A 20,012-nucleotide genomic window follows, 5' to 3' on the forward strand; every position below is an offset into this window, starting at 1 on the left:
CTGCAAAACAATATAATACAATACGATACAGTCCAATACACTAAAATACAATACAATACAATACAATACAGTATAATACAATACAATACAATACAGACCAATACAATACAGTACAATACAATACAGTACACTGCAATAAAATACAATACAATACAGACCAATACAATACAATACAGTACACTAAAATATATTACAATACAATACAATGCAATATAATGCAATATAGTACAATTCATTATAATATAATGCAGTACAATACAATTCAGTACAATACAATACAGTACAGTACAATGCAATAGAATACAGTACAATGCAATGCAATATGGCACAATACAGTAAAATACAGTACAACACAATACAATGCCGCCCAAGGCAATTCAATATAATGCAATATAATACAATACAATACAATTCAGTACAAAACAATAGAGAGCAGTGCAATACAGTACAGTACAATACAGTACTCTACAATACAATACAATACAGTACAATAGAGTACACTGCAATACAATACGCTACAATACAATACAGATGAATACAATGCAGCACACTACAATACAATACAATACAGACAAATACAATACAGTTCAATACAGTAGACTACAATATAATATATTACAATACAGTACACTCACATACAATACTATACAGTACAATACAATATAGTACAGTACAATACAGTACACTACAATACAATACAACACAATACTGACCAATACAATACAATACAGTACACTAAAATACAATACAGTACAATACAATACAATGCAATACAGTACAATACAGCATAATACAATACAGTGCAACAAAATATGCTGTGTGAAGTTTACTTTCAATTGATGTTTCTGGTGCAAATTCAGCGTTTTTGAAGTCAGTAAGGATGACGGTAGTGTTGCAGAAACCCTGATACAGTGTGAGTGCTGTTCATCCTTGAGTTCTATCTGCTGCTAACAGAAATTACGTGATACAGAATTTATATGTACATATCACTGTGTTTATGACTCTCCCTTGACAAAACAAAGAGAACAATGTAAGGAGAAGTTGAAACGAGATGATAAATAAAATAATGCATCCATATTCCTGTACCTGTAATAAAGTAATTTTCAAAGCAGTAGGTCACAGAGGAAGCACTGATGCCAACGGTCTTGAAATTCAAATATATTTCAAGCTTCTGATAAGTAATACTTGTATTGCCAAATTATACTAATTTAACCAGATACACTGGAGTTATGTACTTCAGAGGCTGCTGTGCTTGCCACATAATCGACCATCGTCTGCAGATTTTGAATAGCTCAACGAAAAATAACTGGTCACCTTTAATTTCTGATTTGCTGTACACGGGCATTAAGTAGGTGAGAACTTTGCCTAGATTACATTAATACACCCAATTGATAAACTGAGGGGAGACCAGCTTTTGCCTGCAGTTGGAAACAAACATGTTATTTTGGCATCAATTACACAGGGTAGAAAGAACAAGTCCTTCTTTGTCATATGTTACTATAAAAGCAAGTGTTTTCCATTGTATGCACTGTTCTCAGAGAAGAAAATATTTTACTAGAGCATTCAGAGGTTAGACAAATGCAAAATATTTAGCATCTCTTTTTAAATCTGATGTGTTGAAGTTTGGCGCATTAATTAAATTCAGAATGGTAGTCTGCAGGGGTGATTCTTAAAGCAAGTACTTCCAGAACCTGATTACATGTTGCATTCTGTAGCAGCCATTGATGGGAATCTGCGGCGGAATTCACCCCTATGCCAGGCAATTAAATTTTGTTGGGCCCAGAAATATCAGACCCTTTTCTTCATGGGGTTTAATGTTTCAGGCCAGTCTCTCCACACAGAAAATCCTCATGCTTCAGTAGGTAGAAGTTGTTTGCAGAAACAGCGGAGGAGACCCCGGTTAGAGTCTGTACATGGTAAACTCAGAATGAGGCTGGTGGATGTCCTCCATGGGATTACCGCTCCTTCACTCTCGTAATCTAACTCACAGTCTACACCTAGGCATGAAACAGGTTTAAAAGTTTGCATACACACGGTAAAAAAATCACATTTCATTTAAAAAAGCTTCACAAGAGAACTTATTTTTCTGATATAATCAACATCATCTTTATTTTACACAAACTGTTTTACTCTGGGAGTTGGAAAAAAGCTACGTTTTTTTTATAACTAGCTTTAAATTTACAAAATAGATAGTACAACAGAAAGTACAGCATAATATTCCTTCAGTTACATAATATGCTAAATCATTTTCCACCTGTTTTTTTAGTCATTGCTACATGGTTTAGGCCACCATGCTACGTGGTCACATCTTCTTTTGCTGCATAATTTCAATAACTCTGCTTATGACACGTATCATTGGTCTATTGTTAGTTTCAGTTCTTTCCCAAAGATATACAAATTTACACAAACTGTCAGGTAGTCAGGTTTCAAGTTACATTCCATGTCTACTCTGGTGACAAGCTACAGTGTAGCTGTCAGCGGCTTGTGCTTCTTTCTGTGCTTTCCTAGCATTTCTTTTAAAATCTTCTTTCTTGTCAGACAGCTTCTGAATGGAAGTTTCTCCGCTAATAATATACCTTGGATAGGGCAGGACAAACCTTCTCTCTTTTCTGTTTCTCCTATAATCCTGACTGAACAGAGTGGCATCCCTAAGTGTCAATTCTTTGTGTCACCCTGTTTCAGTTGCCACCTTGCATTCACTAAGATTGCACTTGGTCAGCTCCTGCCAATGTTGCGTATTTCTGACATAGCTGACGAAGAGTGCAGGAATATGATTTTTTAAAGAAATCCAGAGCTGGTAAGCTTGCTGTTCATCTCTACCTGCTTTACAGAGAGTGGTGTACTTTTGAATCTAGTCACCTGAGCTCTGTGTGAAATGTCAAATTCAGACGAGAGTCTCATAGACTTGGAGGTTTGTTGTATGTCACAATAGACTGTTTTATGAGTGTTGCTCGAATATGAATTTACCGTAAATAAATGAAAAGACAAGAGGCATTTGGCAAAACAGGAACAAGTTGGATTAATTAAATGCAGCGGCTGCGAGAGTATTGATAGAGGTGAAGACAATCTCAGATCATAGACATTTTGGCCACATATACCTGCATTTTGTGGGCACAATAAAGCACTTTGACATTCTTTGAAACCCATCATAATAATAAACAACAAGGACAAGCATCTGATAAGGGGCACAAAGATGGCTCTCAACCTTGGGGAGAGCTAGTGTGGGCCAGTGTGTGTGAGGCCAGATGTGCGGTGTAAATAGTGCGTGTTCACCTTGTGCGGTGTACATGTCATTCCCTGATTGGCTGAGTGTTCCTAACTTTATTTATTTATTTATTCACTGCATGTGACATCTAACTTTGTGGTATTTTAGGAACACGCACCTTTGGTAAAACATGCTTTATTGGGGCCAATCTCCTCGGTCCTGTTTGTGGTGTGACTATCTATCTGTGGGATCAATCAGGGTTTTCCCTGGGTGTGCATTTATCTTTGGGGTAAGTGTAACCCCACCTGTGACCTATCAATTGGTAGGCTTGTATTTGGGTTACAGGGCCTGTTTCACCACTTATGCTGATTTGGGGTTGATGGAGCGGTCATCTCAGATTAATTCAACAGCAATGATGCAAATTTGTGAGGGCTAGCATGTGTAACATGGCGGTCATTGATATCATATTTACCGATATTCTCATTATTATATGTACAGTTTTTACAGGATGTATGACGTTACAACGCACACTATTACAACGCATGCACTTACAACGCATTTTTTACAACGCATAATCCATTACAACGCATGACATTACAACGCATGCCACTACAACGCATTTTAAAAAAATACCTTTACAACGCACTACCATTACAACGCATACTACCTTTACAACGCATACCATTACAACGCATAATATTAAATTACATTTAAGGTAAGTATTAGATAGTATAGGGGTAAAAATTACTATTCTAACTCCAGGGGGTGCAACAGTAGGGTAAGTGTTGGATAGTGTAGGGGTAAAAATTACTATTCTAACTCCAGGGGGTGCAACAGTAGGGTAAGTGTTGGATAGTGTAGGGGTAAAAATTACTATTCTAACTCCAGGGGGTGCAACAGTAGGGTAAGTGTTGGATAGTGTAGGGGTAAAAATTACTATTCTAACTCCAGGGGGTGCAACAGTAGGGAAAGTGTTGGATAGTATAGGGGTAAAAATTACTATTCTAACTCCAGGGGGTGCATCAGTAGGGTAAGTGTTGGATAGTATAGGGGTAAAAATTACTATTCTAACTCCAGGGGGTGCATCAGTAGGGTAAGTGTTGGATAGTATAGTGTAATATTATGCGTTGTAATGGTATGCGTTGTAATGGTAGTATGCGTTGTAATGGAATGCGTTGTAATGGTAGTTTTTAAAAATGCGTTGTAGTGTCATGCGTTGTAATATCATGCGTTGTAATGGATTATGCGTTGTAAAAAATGCGTTGTAATGGTAGTGCGTTGTAAAAGTTGCGTTGTAAAGGTTGTTCCCCGTTTTTACATCCTACATCAACATTGCATTCACTGCAATTGACATCATTATGCATGTATAAGTTATGGTGTACATCAACATTGGATTTGCCGGTAATGACATCACTGCATGCATAGGTTAATGCGTACATCGATATTGTGGGCCATAATTATGAGAAGTGTTGCATCTCTGCGACAAAGCAGTGATGCAACACTTCTCAGTGCACCCTCCTTGCGACACCATTGATGCGTCATATTTACTGTATGACGCATCATGTAGCAAGGAATGACAGCTACGTCAGTATTACTGATGTATCTATTGGCACAAAACTGACAGATTGCTGGAGTTGTGTTAGAAGCGTGAAGCAACTCCAGCAAGGCAGCGGGAGGGCTATGATTATGATGAGCACTGTGTCACCTCTATGCCTGCTATGAGGCAGGTGTAAGGATTTGAGCAGTGACATCCTAGAAGTGGCACTCTGTAATCTTATAGATTTCAATGCACCACTTCTATGAGGCTTTGATGCAGGGGAATGCCCACCCTGCATACATTATATCTGACAGCTTACAACATGACACATCTGCCTAGATGTGTCACTTTGTAAATATAGAGCAAAGTGGCGCATTATTTACACCAACGCAGTTTCACAAAAAGTGATGCAACAGCGACGTAAATGTGATGCAAGGGATCATAAATAAGCCCCTGTATTTATTAGTACTGCCACTGCTATGCGTGCATACATCAGGGTGTACATTGCTATCTTATTTATCAATCTCAACACTGCATTCTCACAGCAGGAAACCCCCACCTGTAGGAAGTCACATAGTTAACATTGGTACTGAGTGCTATTGTCCCTTTGCCTCTGAAATGCCTCTAAAATGCAAAGAATACAGTGTATTTTTTTGTACAATTAGGGATTGCCCCTTCCCTTCCAACTACATGTACCTATTTATCTCAGTATACCAGATTTCCTGACATGAGGTGTCTGTGCTGGAGTTCAAACCCCTCCCATATGACTTGTATTTCCTAGTGTTATCGAGGTGGAAGGCCTTACACAGGAATTCCATACTAGAGGTTCATTTGTCATAGCTAGGGGGACAATGGCATCCTTGTCTTGTACCTCTGTTGAGTCTAAAGGGTTCGGAGATGGCCCCGTTGATCACTATGCGGGCCGTAGGTTTGTCATATAGAGCCATAACTTTCTTTATGAAAGCATTGCCTAGGTTGAAACTTCGCATGCAGTGTTCTAGAAAATGCCATGAGACCCTGTCGAAAGCCTTCTCTGCGTCAAGTGCGATCGCCACTGCTGGATTTGTTTGCCTGGCTGCCCTGTCAATAATATGGCATAAGAGTCTGGTGTTGTCGTGTGACATGCGTGATTTGAGGAAACCCACTTGTGTGTTCCCTATCAATTTTGGGAGTACCCCGTTCAGCCTTACTGCCAGAATTTTTGCATATATCTTGCAATCCACGTTAATCAGGGATATAGGCCTATCATTTTGTGGGAGTTGGGTGTTTTGGCCTCCTTGGGTATGACTATAATATTCGCTTCTGTCATTGTTTGCGTGACCATCTCTGTCCCTTCGCAGTGGTTGAAAGCTTTGGCTGTAGTAGCCCGATAAATGTTTTATAGAAGGTGGCTGTATACCCATCTGGTCCGGGAGCCTTATTAGTTTTAAGAGACTTAACTGCCATTTCTATTTCCGCTGTGCTAATCTCTTTCACCAAGCTGAGTGCATCTTCTGATGTTATTTTTGGGAGGTTCAGGTTGTTAAGGTTTTCGAAGCTGCCATTTTCATCCAGTGTTTGGTCCTTGTTATAGAGCTCCTGGTAAAAACCACTAAATGTGCGTAGGATTTCTTTATGTTCTGTGTGTGTGATGTTATGGGAATCTGTGATCGTGGAGATGGTGTGTTGTCTTTGTTTGTGTTTTAGGTAGGATGCCAGGATTTTCCCCGATTTGTTGGCTTTGCACAGGTTAATTGCCTTGTATTTGTTTACCCACAGACCTGCTCTCTCGCTTAGAATTCTGTTGAATCCATATTTCTTCCTTGCGAGTTCTGTGAGTGCCCCTACGTTCTTTATGTCTGAGATGTGCGATGATTCTAGTTTTTGAATATCTAGCTCTAGTTGGTCTAATTTGGCCTTGGCATTCTTGTTCATCTTGCCTTTGATGTCCATGATCGTTCCCCTAATTGTGGTTTTCAGGGCGTCCCAAACGATTTTGGGTCCGAATCTGGTGTGTCGTTACAGTAGATGTATTCATTTATGACCTGTTCTATTCTGGTTCTATTAATTTGATCTTTTAAGACATCGCTGTTGAATCTCCATCTACGCGGATGGTCTTCATTATGTCAGCCATTTAGTATTAGGCTGATACAGGAATGATGTGAGTTTGTTCTCGTGGCTATATCCGTGTTCTCTATTAGATGGGTGTGAGAGCCAGAGACTCAGGCCTCACTTGGCAAACCGGGTTCATCAAATACCTTGGCGTCTACTTCGACAAAGATCTTAAAAACACAATAGAACACAATGAGAAAATGCTTTTAATCAAGATTAAGAAGCTGCTTGAGCGGTGGTCACCGAAATTCATCACATGGTGGGGGAGAATTGAAACAATTAAAATGATGGTCACACCTATGATCAACTATCTTACTAACATGCTCCCTCTAACCCTCAGTGCCGACTTCCACCGCAAAATAGACAAGATGCTAAATAACTATATCTGGCGAGACAAAAACCAAGGATGAGCCTTAAAAAATTAAGATTGACAAAAACTCTAGGGGGGTTAAACTTGGCAGACTTCAAGACTTTTCAAACAGCCTTCTAGTAAAACAAGGGAGCTACTGGATTTTACCAGACCAGGAATACACACGGGCGTGGCTGAAAATAGAAAGAGCCATGCTAAACAACCTAGAGCCATTAGCGCTTCTAACAACCAACAGACACAACACTCTAAGGGGTTCATTTGTCATAAAAAAAGTGGCCTCAAATACATTAAGGGCCATCTGGGATCATAGACAGAGGCAGGCAGACTTGTTTGCACCCTGGAGTGGTGGTTTTGCTGCCGCTAAGAAACTCATTTCTTCAAAGTCTCAGGGCCAAACAGTATCCAGCCCTTCAATGCCCCATCTGCGCATCCTGTCTAACACTGTTTGAATGACACTAGGTTCAGTAAAAAGGTAAAATGCTGTGGATTGGCCTTGTATTGGAAGATGTTTACTACTGCTTTGTGTTGTTCTAATCTACTGAGTTGTATCATTGGCCTAATACTGCAGAGACACAGGTGGATGAGACATTTGGTTTTCACAGGGGCTTTCTCTTGGGGTAAGTAAAGTCTGTCCACACCTATGGTGTGGGGTATCAGTGGGCATATATAACAAGACCTGTTTGTGGTTTGAGTGCCTATAGTGGTCATGTGTTGATACCATGTGTTGTGTAGGAGCATGCTGTATAGTTTATGTGGGATGCTAGCAATGCCACATGTTCAGTGCATGTGTATGTGAGGTGTGAGAGGTCTCTGCATTTGTTGCTAGAATATCAAAGCAGGTTTAATGGGAATAGGCATATATCTGGGATTAACGGGGCGTGCAAGCACCCCAACTAAGCAGACTGTGTTAAAAAATACAGGGGTACATAACTTATAAAACATTTGTAGGCTGTAGGATGGTCTTCGGGGGAAATGTCTGTCGTCTAGGCACCCAGAGGTGGCAGGAGGGTATTTTATGGACCCCCATAGAGTCAAGCAGGGAAGTGACTGGCTGGGATTGGGTTTGTTTGCTGGGTTTTTCAACAAGGGTCGGGTGTGCCTCTGAGACTCGTCCGTGCTCGGCCCATGTGGGTAGTGTTAATGGACTAAATGGATTTGCTACTACAGACTGGGGTCATGTGATTGGGTTTCTTTGGAGATTTGAGGACATCTTTGCCATATGCATGTGAGGAACATGGCTCCCCACACTGGAGCATTTGCCGCACTTTGGAACTAAAGGAGGGCCTCCATTTGGTGGTCAACACTGAAGTTGGAGAGACATACGTAGCCTGACCAAAGTTGCACTTGGGTGAGCAGTCCTCGGTATCAGCTAGGGCACCACCCTGCTCCCTCCTCAGACTGTCCGATCCCCAGGGCATGACCAGCTAGCCCCACCTTGGAGGAGCAACAGCGAAGGAAGGCCTTGATCTCTATGGGCACCTGGGTAGTGAATTCTGGTGTGGCCTACCGATCGACCTAGCATTTGGTGGCCTAGTCACCTGTTGCAGATGTAGGTAGGAAATGTATCTGCACGATGGTGGGAGGGGGATTCATCCTGTTGGGGGTGATCTTATGCTACTCCGTGTATGTATTTTGTGATTGTGTAAAGGCGTTGCCTCCCCAAGCAGTTACCCCTCCCTGTCGAGACTGTGGCCCTGGCACTTGCTGGGCTGGGCTCCCTGCCTACGGTGACTGTTGCCACGCGCTCGGCCAACCATCCGGTTCCTGCTGTGGCAGGGCCCCAATTGCCTGATTTCCTTGGGTCTGATTGGAGGATGCAAGGGCATTTCTCTGGGCTTGATTTTGTGCATGGGTATTTTCCTTGTGGGGCTGTCCTGGTATTATGCCTTTTTGTTCATTGTATGCTTTTAGGCAACAATAGTCGGTCCAGTGTTTTTTTCTGGTAGCACTAGTGACATTCTCTGGAACCTGGGGATTAGCAGTCTTGTTGCCCTTTGGTACAGGCACTCTGTCGGATCCCTCTGGGCTCCCTATATTTTGACAGTAGTTTTTGACATGGGGCCTGCTTGTTTCCACAAGCATGACCTTGTCGCCCCTGTACTCACTGGAAAGTGGTACAGTGTTTCACCTATTAATATCGTGACTATGGGGCCCTCCTTAGGGCAGCCCGGTCTGACAATGAGGTGGGCGTAGTTTTGAGATCCTGGGTGGTCTCTGGCATGTGCTCCCTTGCATCCCCCCAGGTTGGCGAGTCTAACTTTGCAATTTTGCCCTCGATATTGGACCCAGAGGAGGTAGATCCTGTTTCCCAGAAGTCACTAGCTCACTGGGGTCATGTGGGTTGCAAGTTGGGATCATCCTGCCGTTGTCCCATAGATCAAGTAGGGCTTCTTAGTCTGACTGGTATACCTGATCTGTATGTATGTCTTTGTGTGCTCTATGATGTTGTTATCAAATGGTTCCCCCTCAGGCCAGGGGAATGTGTATTCTTTGGTACGGGTGTGCCACTCACTGCAATGTTTTCTTAATTTTTGAGCCTGTGTGAGTAACTTAGCTTGCATATGGGCTAGTGGAGTCTCCATGATGGATTAGAGAACTCGTTTTAAGGAATTTCCAAACTTTTGATTGTCTCGATATTTTAACAACTTCTACCCAAATTGTGGGGAAACTGTGTACACCAAGTTAAACCAGAAACAATCTACTGGTTAAAAGCTTCAAAAAAACTGATGCATCAAAAGACCTTTAACAATTCCCCCGACTACAACACAAAGAGCTATCACACAGGATATATCTCCCCAATGGAGTGAATGCGGTCTAACGTCAATTCCCGCACTGCTTCAACTCCTCTGTCTCAGAGCCCCGCTGTCACTAAGTCTTGGCGGTTTTTGACCCATCCAGCTACATTGGATGCGGCAGCAGGTTTTGAGCGACTCTCCCCTAACCTTCCTTCACTTTAGTTGTCCTCATTTGGTTGTGCCCTATGTCCCCGGTTGAGTTTGAACTGCACTGTATCTGCATTATTCACATGCTACCTAATACCGTGATGTGTCAGCATTGCTCTGTTCTTTTTGAGATATTGCCGCACGATTTGATACATTCACCATACCCTGTATCTCCGCTTTCCTGTTGCTAATAGTTATTGTGTACCGTGCCACTGGCAATCAATTTTCTCTTTTTCCTACTGATGTCATGAGCGCTGTTCTGTCTGTATGCTTTCTTGATAACGTTCAACATAAACAAAAGGTTAATAAAAATGATTTAAACTAAAAAAAAAGACCTTTAACAATTTGACAAAGACAAATGCAATGAAATAATAACAACGTGCAACAAAGTGTAATGGCTAGTTCAGAACATTTCGAGTTTTGACTTTTAGCAATGAAATAGGAAATATAGAATTCTAAATTATTGAGAAAATAGTTATCCCTTCATAGAATGCATAAACTTACTAACATGACGCAAAATTTAACATGAAACACAATTTGCAAAATTTCAACAGCACCACAACATCAACAATGCGTAAAATGGAAAAAATCTAAAAGAGACTAGAAAAGAGTTGACATAAAAAATGGTTACTTTGTGCAAAAAAACCTTTGTCCCCTCCCAGTACCTCCAGCCCTACGAACGGGACACTCCGTGTAAGACACGGGGCTACAGGAGCTCAAAAGTCTGTCAATATTGGCACCACGGACAAAAATTGCAATGATTTGTGAGGAGAAAAAAGAGACAGCTGACGACTATCGGACCTCTGTGACCAGAGGCGGAGCAATAGGGAGGGGTAAACAATACAACAATGATACAAACAAACAAAAAGGCAGGATCCTTAAGTGCAGAAATAATAAATGTTAAAACTGACCAGGGATATCACTATAACATTTTTATTCCTGGACTCCCTAGTCAGATTAAAAGGGTATATATAAAGAGACATATATACACCCAAGGTGGATAAGGAAGGTTAGCGGTCCCTTTGATCTGGATACGTGATGCGTATCATTGTTGTATTGTTTACCCCTCCCTATTGCTCCGCCTCTAGCATTGGTCTGCGCAGAGGCGTCAGTAGGAGCCCGATGATGAAGCATGCCACAACTTGTTGTGGGTGAGGGCAGTTTTTACAGAGCATGTGTGCTTCCCTCAATCAACTAAGCAAATGCTAAACATTTAGTTGACCGTTTCTCTACCTCCTAGTTTGTGGGTTACCCTATATAACACACCAAGGGCCGTGTGTCATGCTCAACAGTTGAAGCGAACAAAACTGTAGCTACCTTTGCCTTATCTAGAGTGCTGACTAGGGGAAGAAAGCAATCACCGCACTTGTCTTAGTTTGCCACACATCACATACTGGGACAAAGAATCAGACATAGGGGCATATTTACAAGCCCCTATCACCATCACAGCGTCACTTTCAATGACATTGTGGTGGCGATAGGGGCCTAGCCTTATTTTCAAGGCAGTGTTCAGCCACTGAATGTGGCTTAAAGCTGCCATGTAAATAAAGCTCCCCTTTCATGCTATACTTAGCGGGAAAGGGGAGGGCAATGGGTGTTACTGTGGGTGTTCCACCGCAGCACCCATTGATTCTGACGCTACCTCCTATTTACAAGGGAGGTGTAAATAGGAGGCAGCGCCAGAATTAAGACCAATTCTCCTTGTTTTTGCTGTTTTCATGTGCGCTGCGTTGTGCAGCACAAATGGAAACTGCAAAAGGCCAATGATTGTTTATGTACAGGAAGGTCCCCCTTCCTGCACATAAACAATCATTTTTACAAAATGCATTTTTGCAACTTCTGTGTGTGCTGCATTAAGCAGCAAACATAGAAGTTACAAAGCGACATTTAAAGATTGTTTATGTACAGGAAGGGGCACCTTCCTGCACATAAACATTCTTACGCTGAACACAGACACTCTTGCACTATGGTTCAAGGGTGCCTGCGTTGGCGCTAGGCTGCTACACTTAGCTCCAGCACAGGGGGAAATGCAGGGCTGCACCATAGTATTGTAAATATGGTGCAGCCCTGCATTTCAGAAGTGGCAGAGTGTGTTGTTAAGCCAAGGAGGCTAACTACACCCTCCACCACTTCTTTGTAAATATCCCCCATAGTCTCTTAACTGGTGACGGCTGTCTCCAGACAGACCTCCGCCCTGTGGATTCTGCAGAACGTCTAATCAATTATGGCATCTGCTCACCAATTTTGCTGCGCAGATGTGAATTCTTTCTTCGACAGCAGTCGGGCTCGATAAATCAATCTCTCCTGGCTGGCGCGCCAAATATTGCTCGAATATGAATTTACTTTATATAAAGGAAAAGACAAGAGGCGTTTGGCAAAACAGGAACAAGATGGTTTAATTAAAAGCAGAGGCGGGAGAATATTGGAAAAGGCGCATCTGAAGACAGTCTCAGAGTACAGACGTTTTGCCCACACATATCTTTATTTTTTGGGTACAATAAAACACTTTGATATTCTTTGAAAAGCATCATAGTCATAAACAACAAGTACAACTATCTGATAAGGGGGACACAGATGGCTCTCGACTTCAGGGAGAGCTTGTGTGGGCCACTGTCCGGATGTCCAGTGTGGTGAGCACGTGATCACCCCATACGGTGTACATATTGTGTCCTGATTGTCTGGGTGTTTCTAACAAATGTGGCATCTAACTTTGTGGTATTTTGGGAACGTGCACCTTGGGCCAAATGTGTTTTATTGGGACCAGTCTCCTCGGTCCTGTTTGTGGTGTTTAACCCCACCTGTCAATCGGTAGGCTTGAGCTTGGGTAGCAGGGCCTCTCTGACCACGTATTTCTGACTTGGAGTTGGTAGGAGGTCATCTCGAATGAATCCGACAGCAATGATATAAGTTTGTGAGTGTGTGCATGTGTAACATTGCAGTCATTGATATCATATTTACTTAAGTTCTCATTTGTATATGTACAGTTCTTACATTGTACATCAACATTGCATTCACTGAGATTGATATTATTATCCGTGCATAAATTATGGTGTACATCGACATTGGAGTTACTGGTAATGACATCACTGTGCATGCATTACTGGTAATGACATCACTGTGCATGCATAACTGGTAATGACATCACTGTGCATGCATAGGTTACAGCGTACATCAATATTGCATTTATTGGTACTGCTGCTATGTGTGCATACATCAGGGTGAGCATTGCTATCATATTTATCGATCTCAACATGAGCATGCAGAACAGTCATGTTTACTTGCCCATGAGTGTTCTACTACGAGTACCTGAAACCCTGTTTTTTAATTTTGGCCCTCACCTCAAACAAGTGTGTGAGTAGAGGCCTAGGCATGTTCCTTGACATGAGTGAGGTCCTGGACCTGTTATTTACACCTGGAGGGGTGCATGTAGCACGTCTTATCGTGCTGTCAATAGACTGCCGTCCCTGTCATGGGCTTAATATGTAGCTCGGAGGAGGTAGTGTGCCGTGTTTTGTGAATCCATAATTGTGATAATACCTTTTAATCTGTGTCACAGCAGTGAAGGCCTACTTGCCGACGCATGTATAGTTGTGGAGATCCTAATGTTAACCTTGCATGTGTATGTTGTGAATGTCAGTGTATGTTGCCTGAGTGGTACATGCATGTTGTGTATGAGTGATCCTGGGTAATGGAGGCCTATGGGAGCAGTTTTGGATGGCCCCATGCTGGCCGTATGCACAAGATGCAGGAAAGGCTGCCTCCCTCACAGTGGAAGTGTCTTGTTGATATTCCTGAAACTGGATAGAGGAGACCTCGACAGTAAACTAGGGACAGAGGAGACAAGGCTCCTTTGGAAACTTGATCAGGCCATATTCCAAGAGAGACTGTTGATTAATCTTCTTATACTCCTGCCATGGTGAGGGTGAATTGTGGGACTGCTTAAGTGAGGCCCGCCTTTTGTCTTTCCATTGGTCACTGTTCAGTGTGGCTGATAGCAGCAGCTCCAGAAAGCTCACACCACTTTGTGCCACTGTTGTGTGTTCCATGCTTGAGACTATTATACTGTGATGACCCTCAAGCTACACAAAGGTTGTGACTGTAGAAGCCTGGAAAGGCACTTGGAAAGAGACCGGCTCTAAACCAGTGTTGAGTGTAGACTGTGGCTCCACATCTTCCATCCTTTTAACTGTATAAAAGTGGGAGCCACTGACCCACTTGTTGTTCAAATTCAAAGTTATTTATGTCCAAGGAAGGGAGTGTTACATTGAGTACTCAAAGGACTGCTGTCCAATCAGAGATCAGAGCTGGCGTATACCTGACAGCCAGCTTCCCAGGGGCAAAGGGACATCAGCTGAAGTGTGTCCTTGCTCGAAAAAGCTATGCTCCTGACTTAAGGTGCCTAGAAGACAACGTTTTCGGCAGAGAGAGGGAAGCAGGAAAGCCTGCAGAGACTGTGACTGTCCAGGAAGAGCCAGACTCCACTGGACCTCGATTGGGCGTGCCAGAGGATGAATGATGGAGAAGAGTGATCTTCACGCCTCCGGTGTTGGTGGGCTCCCGACGTTCCGAGTGGCAGTTCTAGTTGGGAACCGTAGAATCGCAGCTTTATGCCACTGTCTACCTATACACAGAGACACATATTGGCCATTAAACCTGTATATGCCTCGTGTAGTTACGCCCTTAGTAACTCTTTAATATATATAGGATACACCAGAATAAAGGACACTTTTGTGGTTTATCGTAAGATATTTGAAACCATTCAACTGGATCCCAGTACTATCCAGACTAGAGATAGCTAAGCACTCCTTCAGGTAAGCCCCAGGCCGAGGTCGAGTCCGTCCTGGCACTATCATCTTACCAGGGTGGGACGAGGTGGCAAATGGTGAAGCATGTCACATTACATGAGTGAGCCCACTAAATGCCCTACACCTCTCGCCTTATGTGATAGAACAGAAAGAAGGCGACCTTCAGCTGTAACAAGAATGTCAGCTCTCTCAGCTGACCAATCGGCACTCTCTCGTCTGTCCTGCTGATGGTCCTCACTTCCTTTCCCAGACAGGAGGCCTCACCTGCTTCGGAACCATGCAGATGCTTAGAAAGATCTTCCCTTGGATCCCACTTAACGCCAGAAAGGCTCTCATTCAGTCGCTCTTAGTCGACTGGATTATGACAATTCTTTGTGGGTTGGAGTGAGGGAGGACCTGTTATCCAAACTACAAGTGGTTCAAAATACGGCAGCCCGCCTTGCCCTCAGTAAACCAGCGCGGAGCCCCTCTTTACCTCTCCTGCAGCAATTACCCTGGCTTCCTATCAGGAAATGAGCTATCTTCAAGCTGTTATGTTTGGTTTTTAAGTCTCTCCAGGGGACTGGTCTGGCCTACATGATGAAGAAAATTGAACGTTATCAACTCGTACGACAGTTGAGATCCAGCCATTCGCAATCTGCTCTGCATGCAGAGAATAAGGAAGACCAAAATGGGTGGGCGCGCGTTTTCTCACCTGGTCCCCAGTCACTGGAACAGCCTCCTCGACGAGATCCGCGCCTGTTCCAATTTCTTCCAATTCAAGAAAATGCTTAAGACCTGGCTATTCTAAAGGTTCTTACTGTCTATGGGGTGTTTCTTCTCAGGCGCCAAAAGTTCCCCTTGGGGATGATTTGTTGCGCCATACAAATGAGTAAATAAATAAATAAATTATAGAGTCCCCTGTTAACCACTTCAAGGGAAGAATAGATGGGGTGGACACTGCGGCAATGCGCCTGGAATCTCTGTTTTGTTTATCAATGTTTATCACGATCCAAGATAGCAATGTTCCTTTTTGCTTGTGAATTTTGCTTGTGTTTCCTCTTATTCTGCTCTAAGATAGTATGTTCCATTTTGCTTGTGTTTCCTCTTGTTCTTGTCCAATATACTAATGTTCCATCTACTTGTGTTTTCTCTCCTCAGGTCCTCCCACGCATCACTGGACCTATGGAGGTAAGCCCTGCTGCCAGTGAATGAGTCTCACACTGGAACCATGAGACAGGCCAGACCTCATTACTACTGTTTCTTAATTTGTGTCTCTTGAATTCTCATATCTTCTGGCTTCCTCTGCCTCATTTACACATGTAAACATGTCCTGAGTCTACACTTTCCTTCTCTTCACTTCCCCATTCTCTTGTTCTCCTTCAAATATGGCCAAGTTCATTCTCTGTCTTTTTCTTCTGACCATGCTCAGTTTGCTTCTCCTTGTCTCGTTCTACTGTAGAGATGATCAGTCTCATTTTCCATGTGTCTCCTTCTCAACCAAACATGGTTATTCCTTCTCCCTCTATCTCTTTCTCCTTAATGCCAATTACCTTCTCCTCACCATTTCACTGTTTTCAACAAATGGTCATTTCCCCATATGCCTTTTTTCTGTTTCACGCACCTTTGACCCACCCCTTCCCCTTCAGACATGGTGAATTTCCATCCAGTGAGTCTTTTCCTCACACGCTCGAGGGCAGAATTACTAGTATTTGGTGCAAGGCAGCGCAGCAAGACAACACGCCGCGATGCACTGTGTCAAGTGGAGAGGGCAGGAATGCGCCATATCTACTAGGATACGAGGCGTTCGTGCTCTCTGTCTCGCTGACAGAATGCACAACAGGATGAAAGAGGAAAACAGAAGGAGAAATAAACACATTTTTCCTTCTTACGCCTCCCCTTGGAAGCTGAAGCATTTTGACGCATTCACAGGTTTCCTATTGTTAGTAAATTTAGGAATATGCAAAAACCATGGGTGGATGCGTGGGAACACCCACCCTCCACCCATGGAACGCCTCCCCAGGGCAGAGTAACGCACGGCAGCGACTTGCACTGCTTGTGTTACTTCAGATTTACTTTGCCAAGCAGACAAACGCAAGGTGAGTCTGCGTGACATAATAAATCTTACTTAAGGGCTTGTGTTGCCGTTGTGTCACCTTGCATGAAGCAAAGGCAATGCAAACTCTTTTCAGGATACATTTCCTTCGACTTCTGCCTTTCCATTATGCAGTCATTTTCTGTCTCCCTGTCTCTTTCTTCCACACAAACCGTCAGTTTCCTCCTTCTTGTCTCTATGACCTGCATTCAGTAGTTTTTCTTCTCCATCTGTTTCTCCTCCGCACATGGTGAATTTCCCTAACCTTTTCTGTTTTTCTCTTTCTCCATCAAAATGGCGCAGCGAATGCTAACTTACGTAAAACAATACAAAGGCATAATTTGTATTCCTACAGACCCTCCTTTTAGCATTATGTATAATAACAAAAGACATATCCGTCAATAAAACATGGATACATTGATTTAGGGGCATTCCATATTTTCGATTTCACTTTCAGGGAAGGAAACAGTAAAAAGAGAAGAAGTCTCAAAAATACCCTCATCTATCTGCACAAGGTTGTTCACTTCTTTCTGAATCATAATTCTCGTATTGGTATCATGGATCGATATTCTCTTAAGGGCGAGAAACGTGGTGCAATAAGAACCACATAAAGGGAGACACTGCACCCAAACACAACAAGCAATCAGAATTACGATAAAATATTTTATTTTATTTACTCACTTGTATTGCGCAACAAATCATCCCCAGGGGGATCTCTCGGCGCATGAGAGAGAAGCACCATGTTATGGAGTAAACATTAGAAGAGCCAGGTCTTGAGCAGCTTTTTAAAGCAGCAGAAATTGGTACAGGCACGGATCTCATCTGGCAAGGTATTCCACTGAGTGGGGGCCAAGTACGAAAAAGCCCGGCCACCCATTCTAGCCTTCCTGACTCTGCGAACACATAGCAAATTACGGCTGCTGGATCTCAGCAGTCGTGTAGGATGATACCATTCAAGCTTCTTCGTCAGGTAGGCAGGGCCCAACCCATGAAGGGACTTCTAAACTAGACATAACAATTTAAAAGTGGACCTCTTTTTAATGGGAAGCCAATGTAGTTGTCGCAGGAGTGGTAGCAAGGTGGTCTGTGCCGGCTTGTTAAGGACAAGACGGGCTGTCGTATTTTGGACCACCTGTAATTTGCGGCCAGATCCTCCCTCATTCCAACCAGCAGTGAGTTACCATAATCCAGTCGACTGACCAGAAGTGACTGGATGAGGGTCTGTCTGGCCATAAACGGAATCCACGGAAAGATCCTTCTAAGCATTCGAATGGTTCCGAAGCAGGTGCCTGCCACTGATTTTACCTGCTCATCCATTGATAGGTTGTTGTCAATTTTTATGCCCAGATTCTTAGCCCAACCTCTAGGGGCGGGTGCTTCTCCTAGCTCAGATGGCCACCAATCAGGGGTCCACATCTCCTTTGCTTTGCCATATAGGACGATCTCGGTCTTTGAGGAGTTGAGCTGGAGAAAGTTCTTCCTCATCCATCTCGCTATGCTGATCATACAATGTCTAAATTTGAGTCTGGTGACGCAGGACTGTTCTCAATAGGGACACTCACCTGGGTATCATCAGCATAAGATATGGTTTCAAACCCACAATTTCTGATGATTGAAGCTAGGGGAGCCACATATATGTTAAACAAAGTGGGGCTCAAAACCGAGCCCTGTGGAACCCCTTTGTCAACGCTAGTTGTTTGAGAGATAAATGACCCAAGTTGAACACATTGAGTTCTGTCTGCCAGAAAGTTCTGGATCCATTTAAAGGCCCTGCCTCTGACACCAATGTCTCACAACCGGTCCAAAAGGATCCGATGGGAGATGGTGTCAAAGGCAGCCGACAGATCCAGCAACACCAACATGACAGGGACATCCCTGTCCAGGGACATCCTTATGGTGTCTTTTACCTCCAACAGTGCCGCCTCCGTGCTGTGTGAGTATGTTGTTCTGCCCCAGGTAATGGTAGAGATGTCTCTTAACTAAGGCCTCCATAATTTTTGCACAACACGGCAAGAGAGAAATAGGTCTGAAATTCTGAAGATCGCTGGGATCCGCTAGCACCTTCTTCAGAAGGGGTTTTATGCGTGCATTTTTCCACTTCCGCGGGACAGTGGAGGTTGCAAGCGAGATGTTACAAACATTTGTAAGGGCCTCTGCAAGAACTGGAGATAACGCTGACATAACAGCGGGCGGCATTAAATATGATGGAGAGCCGGATTTTACTCGCATTAATAGAGAGCAAACTTCTTCCCTCGTAACATTAGGGATAAATTCTAAATTTGACGGACTTTGACTCTCCAAGATAGAAGCTTTACCGTAAACGCCCTCCTCAGAACCAAAGGTACGATAAATCACATCGATTTTATTGGTAAAATGGCTCCCTGGGTTCTCACATAGTTCCTGTGTAGGCGGTGGGAGCGGATTATTGGCCCTAGGATTAATGAACTCCTTTAGGATGATAAAGAGTTCCTGGGAAGAATTTTTAGCTTCCATAATACGGGCACCCAGATACGATCTCCTAGCTGAATTGCAGCTATTCAGGTAGGCTCTATGTGAGGTTCGATAGAGCAGTTCATCCTGCTCCAGCTTAGACCTTCTCCATCTTCTCTCCTTAGCCCTAGATCACCCTTTCAAAGAGGGACCAACTCCACTTTCAGCTCTCCATTCCCTTAACATTTTCCAAAATGTCTCAAATGTCTTGGGTAATGTTCTTTTCTATATTAGTGATCCCGACTACACACTGGTCTCCTACTACCGCACACACACCACCGCTCTTAGCTAGGAGGAAATCAACAGCATATCTAGTCTGCTCGGAATATATCCGCATACTTTCTTATTGGGTGTGATGTCACGCAGAGCCGCTACTGTGGAATTAGGCAGTATCTGCAGCTTATATCTAAAGTATTCCCTATCTTTTTCACCCCTGGCCATGGCAGTACCACCAAAAGTAGTAATGGAAGAAAGAATATATCCAAAGGTGATACCATT

The 20,012-nt window shown here is 43.2% G+C and overlaps 1 protein-coding gene across 2 annotated transcripts in view; it reads left to right on the forward strand.

The window, feature by feature from the left end:
- LOC146863617 (carbonic anhydrase 9-like) overlaps positions 1–20,012 on the forward strand; it is an 891,039-nt gene that overhangs the window by 277,387 nt on the left and 593,640 nt on the right. For both annotated transcript variants that reach the window (XM_085627646.1, XM_085627648.1), the window contains exon 2: positions 16,091–16,120. In XM_085627646.1, coding sequence (XP_085483772.1) covers positions 16,091–16,120 — 30 coding nt within the window. The remainder of the gene's footprint in view (positions 1–16,090; positions 16,121–20,012) is intronic.

The sequence above is a fragment of the Triturus cristatus genome, chromosome 2_1 (genome assembly GCF_964204655.1).
Source record: "Triturus cristatus chromosome 2_1, aTriCri1.1, whole genome shotgun sequence".
NCBI lineage: Eukaryota > Metazoa > Chordata > Amphibia > Caudata > Salamandridae > Triturus > Triturus cristatus.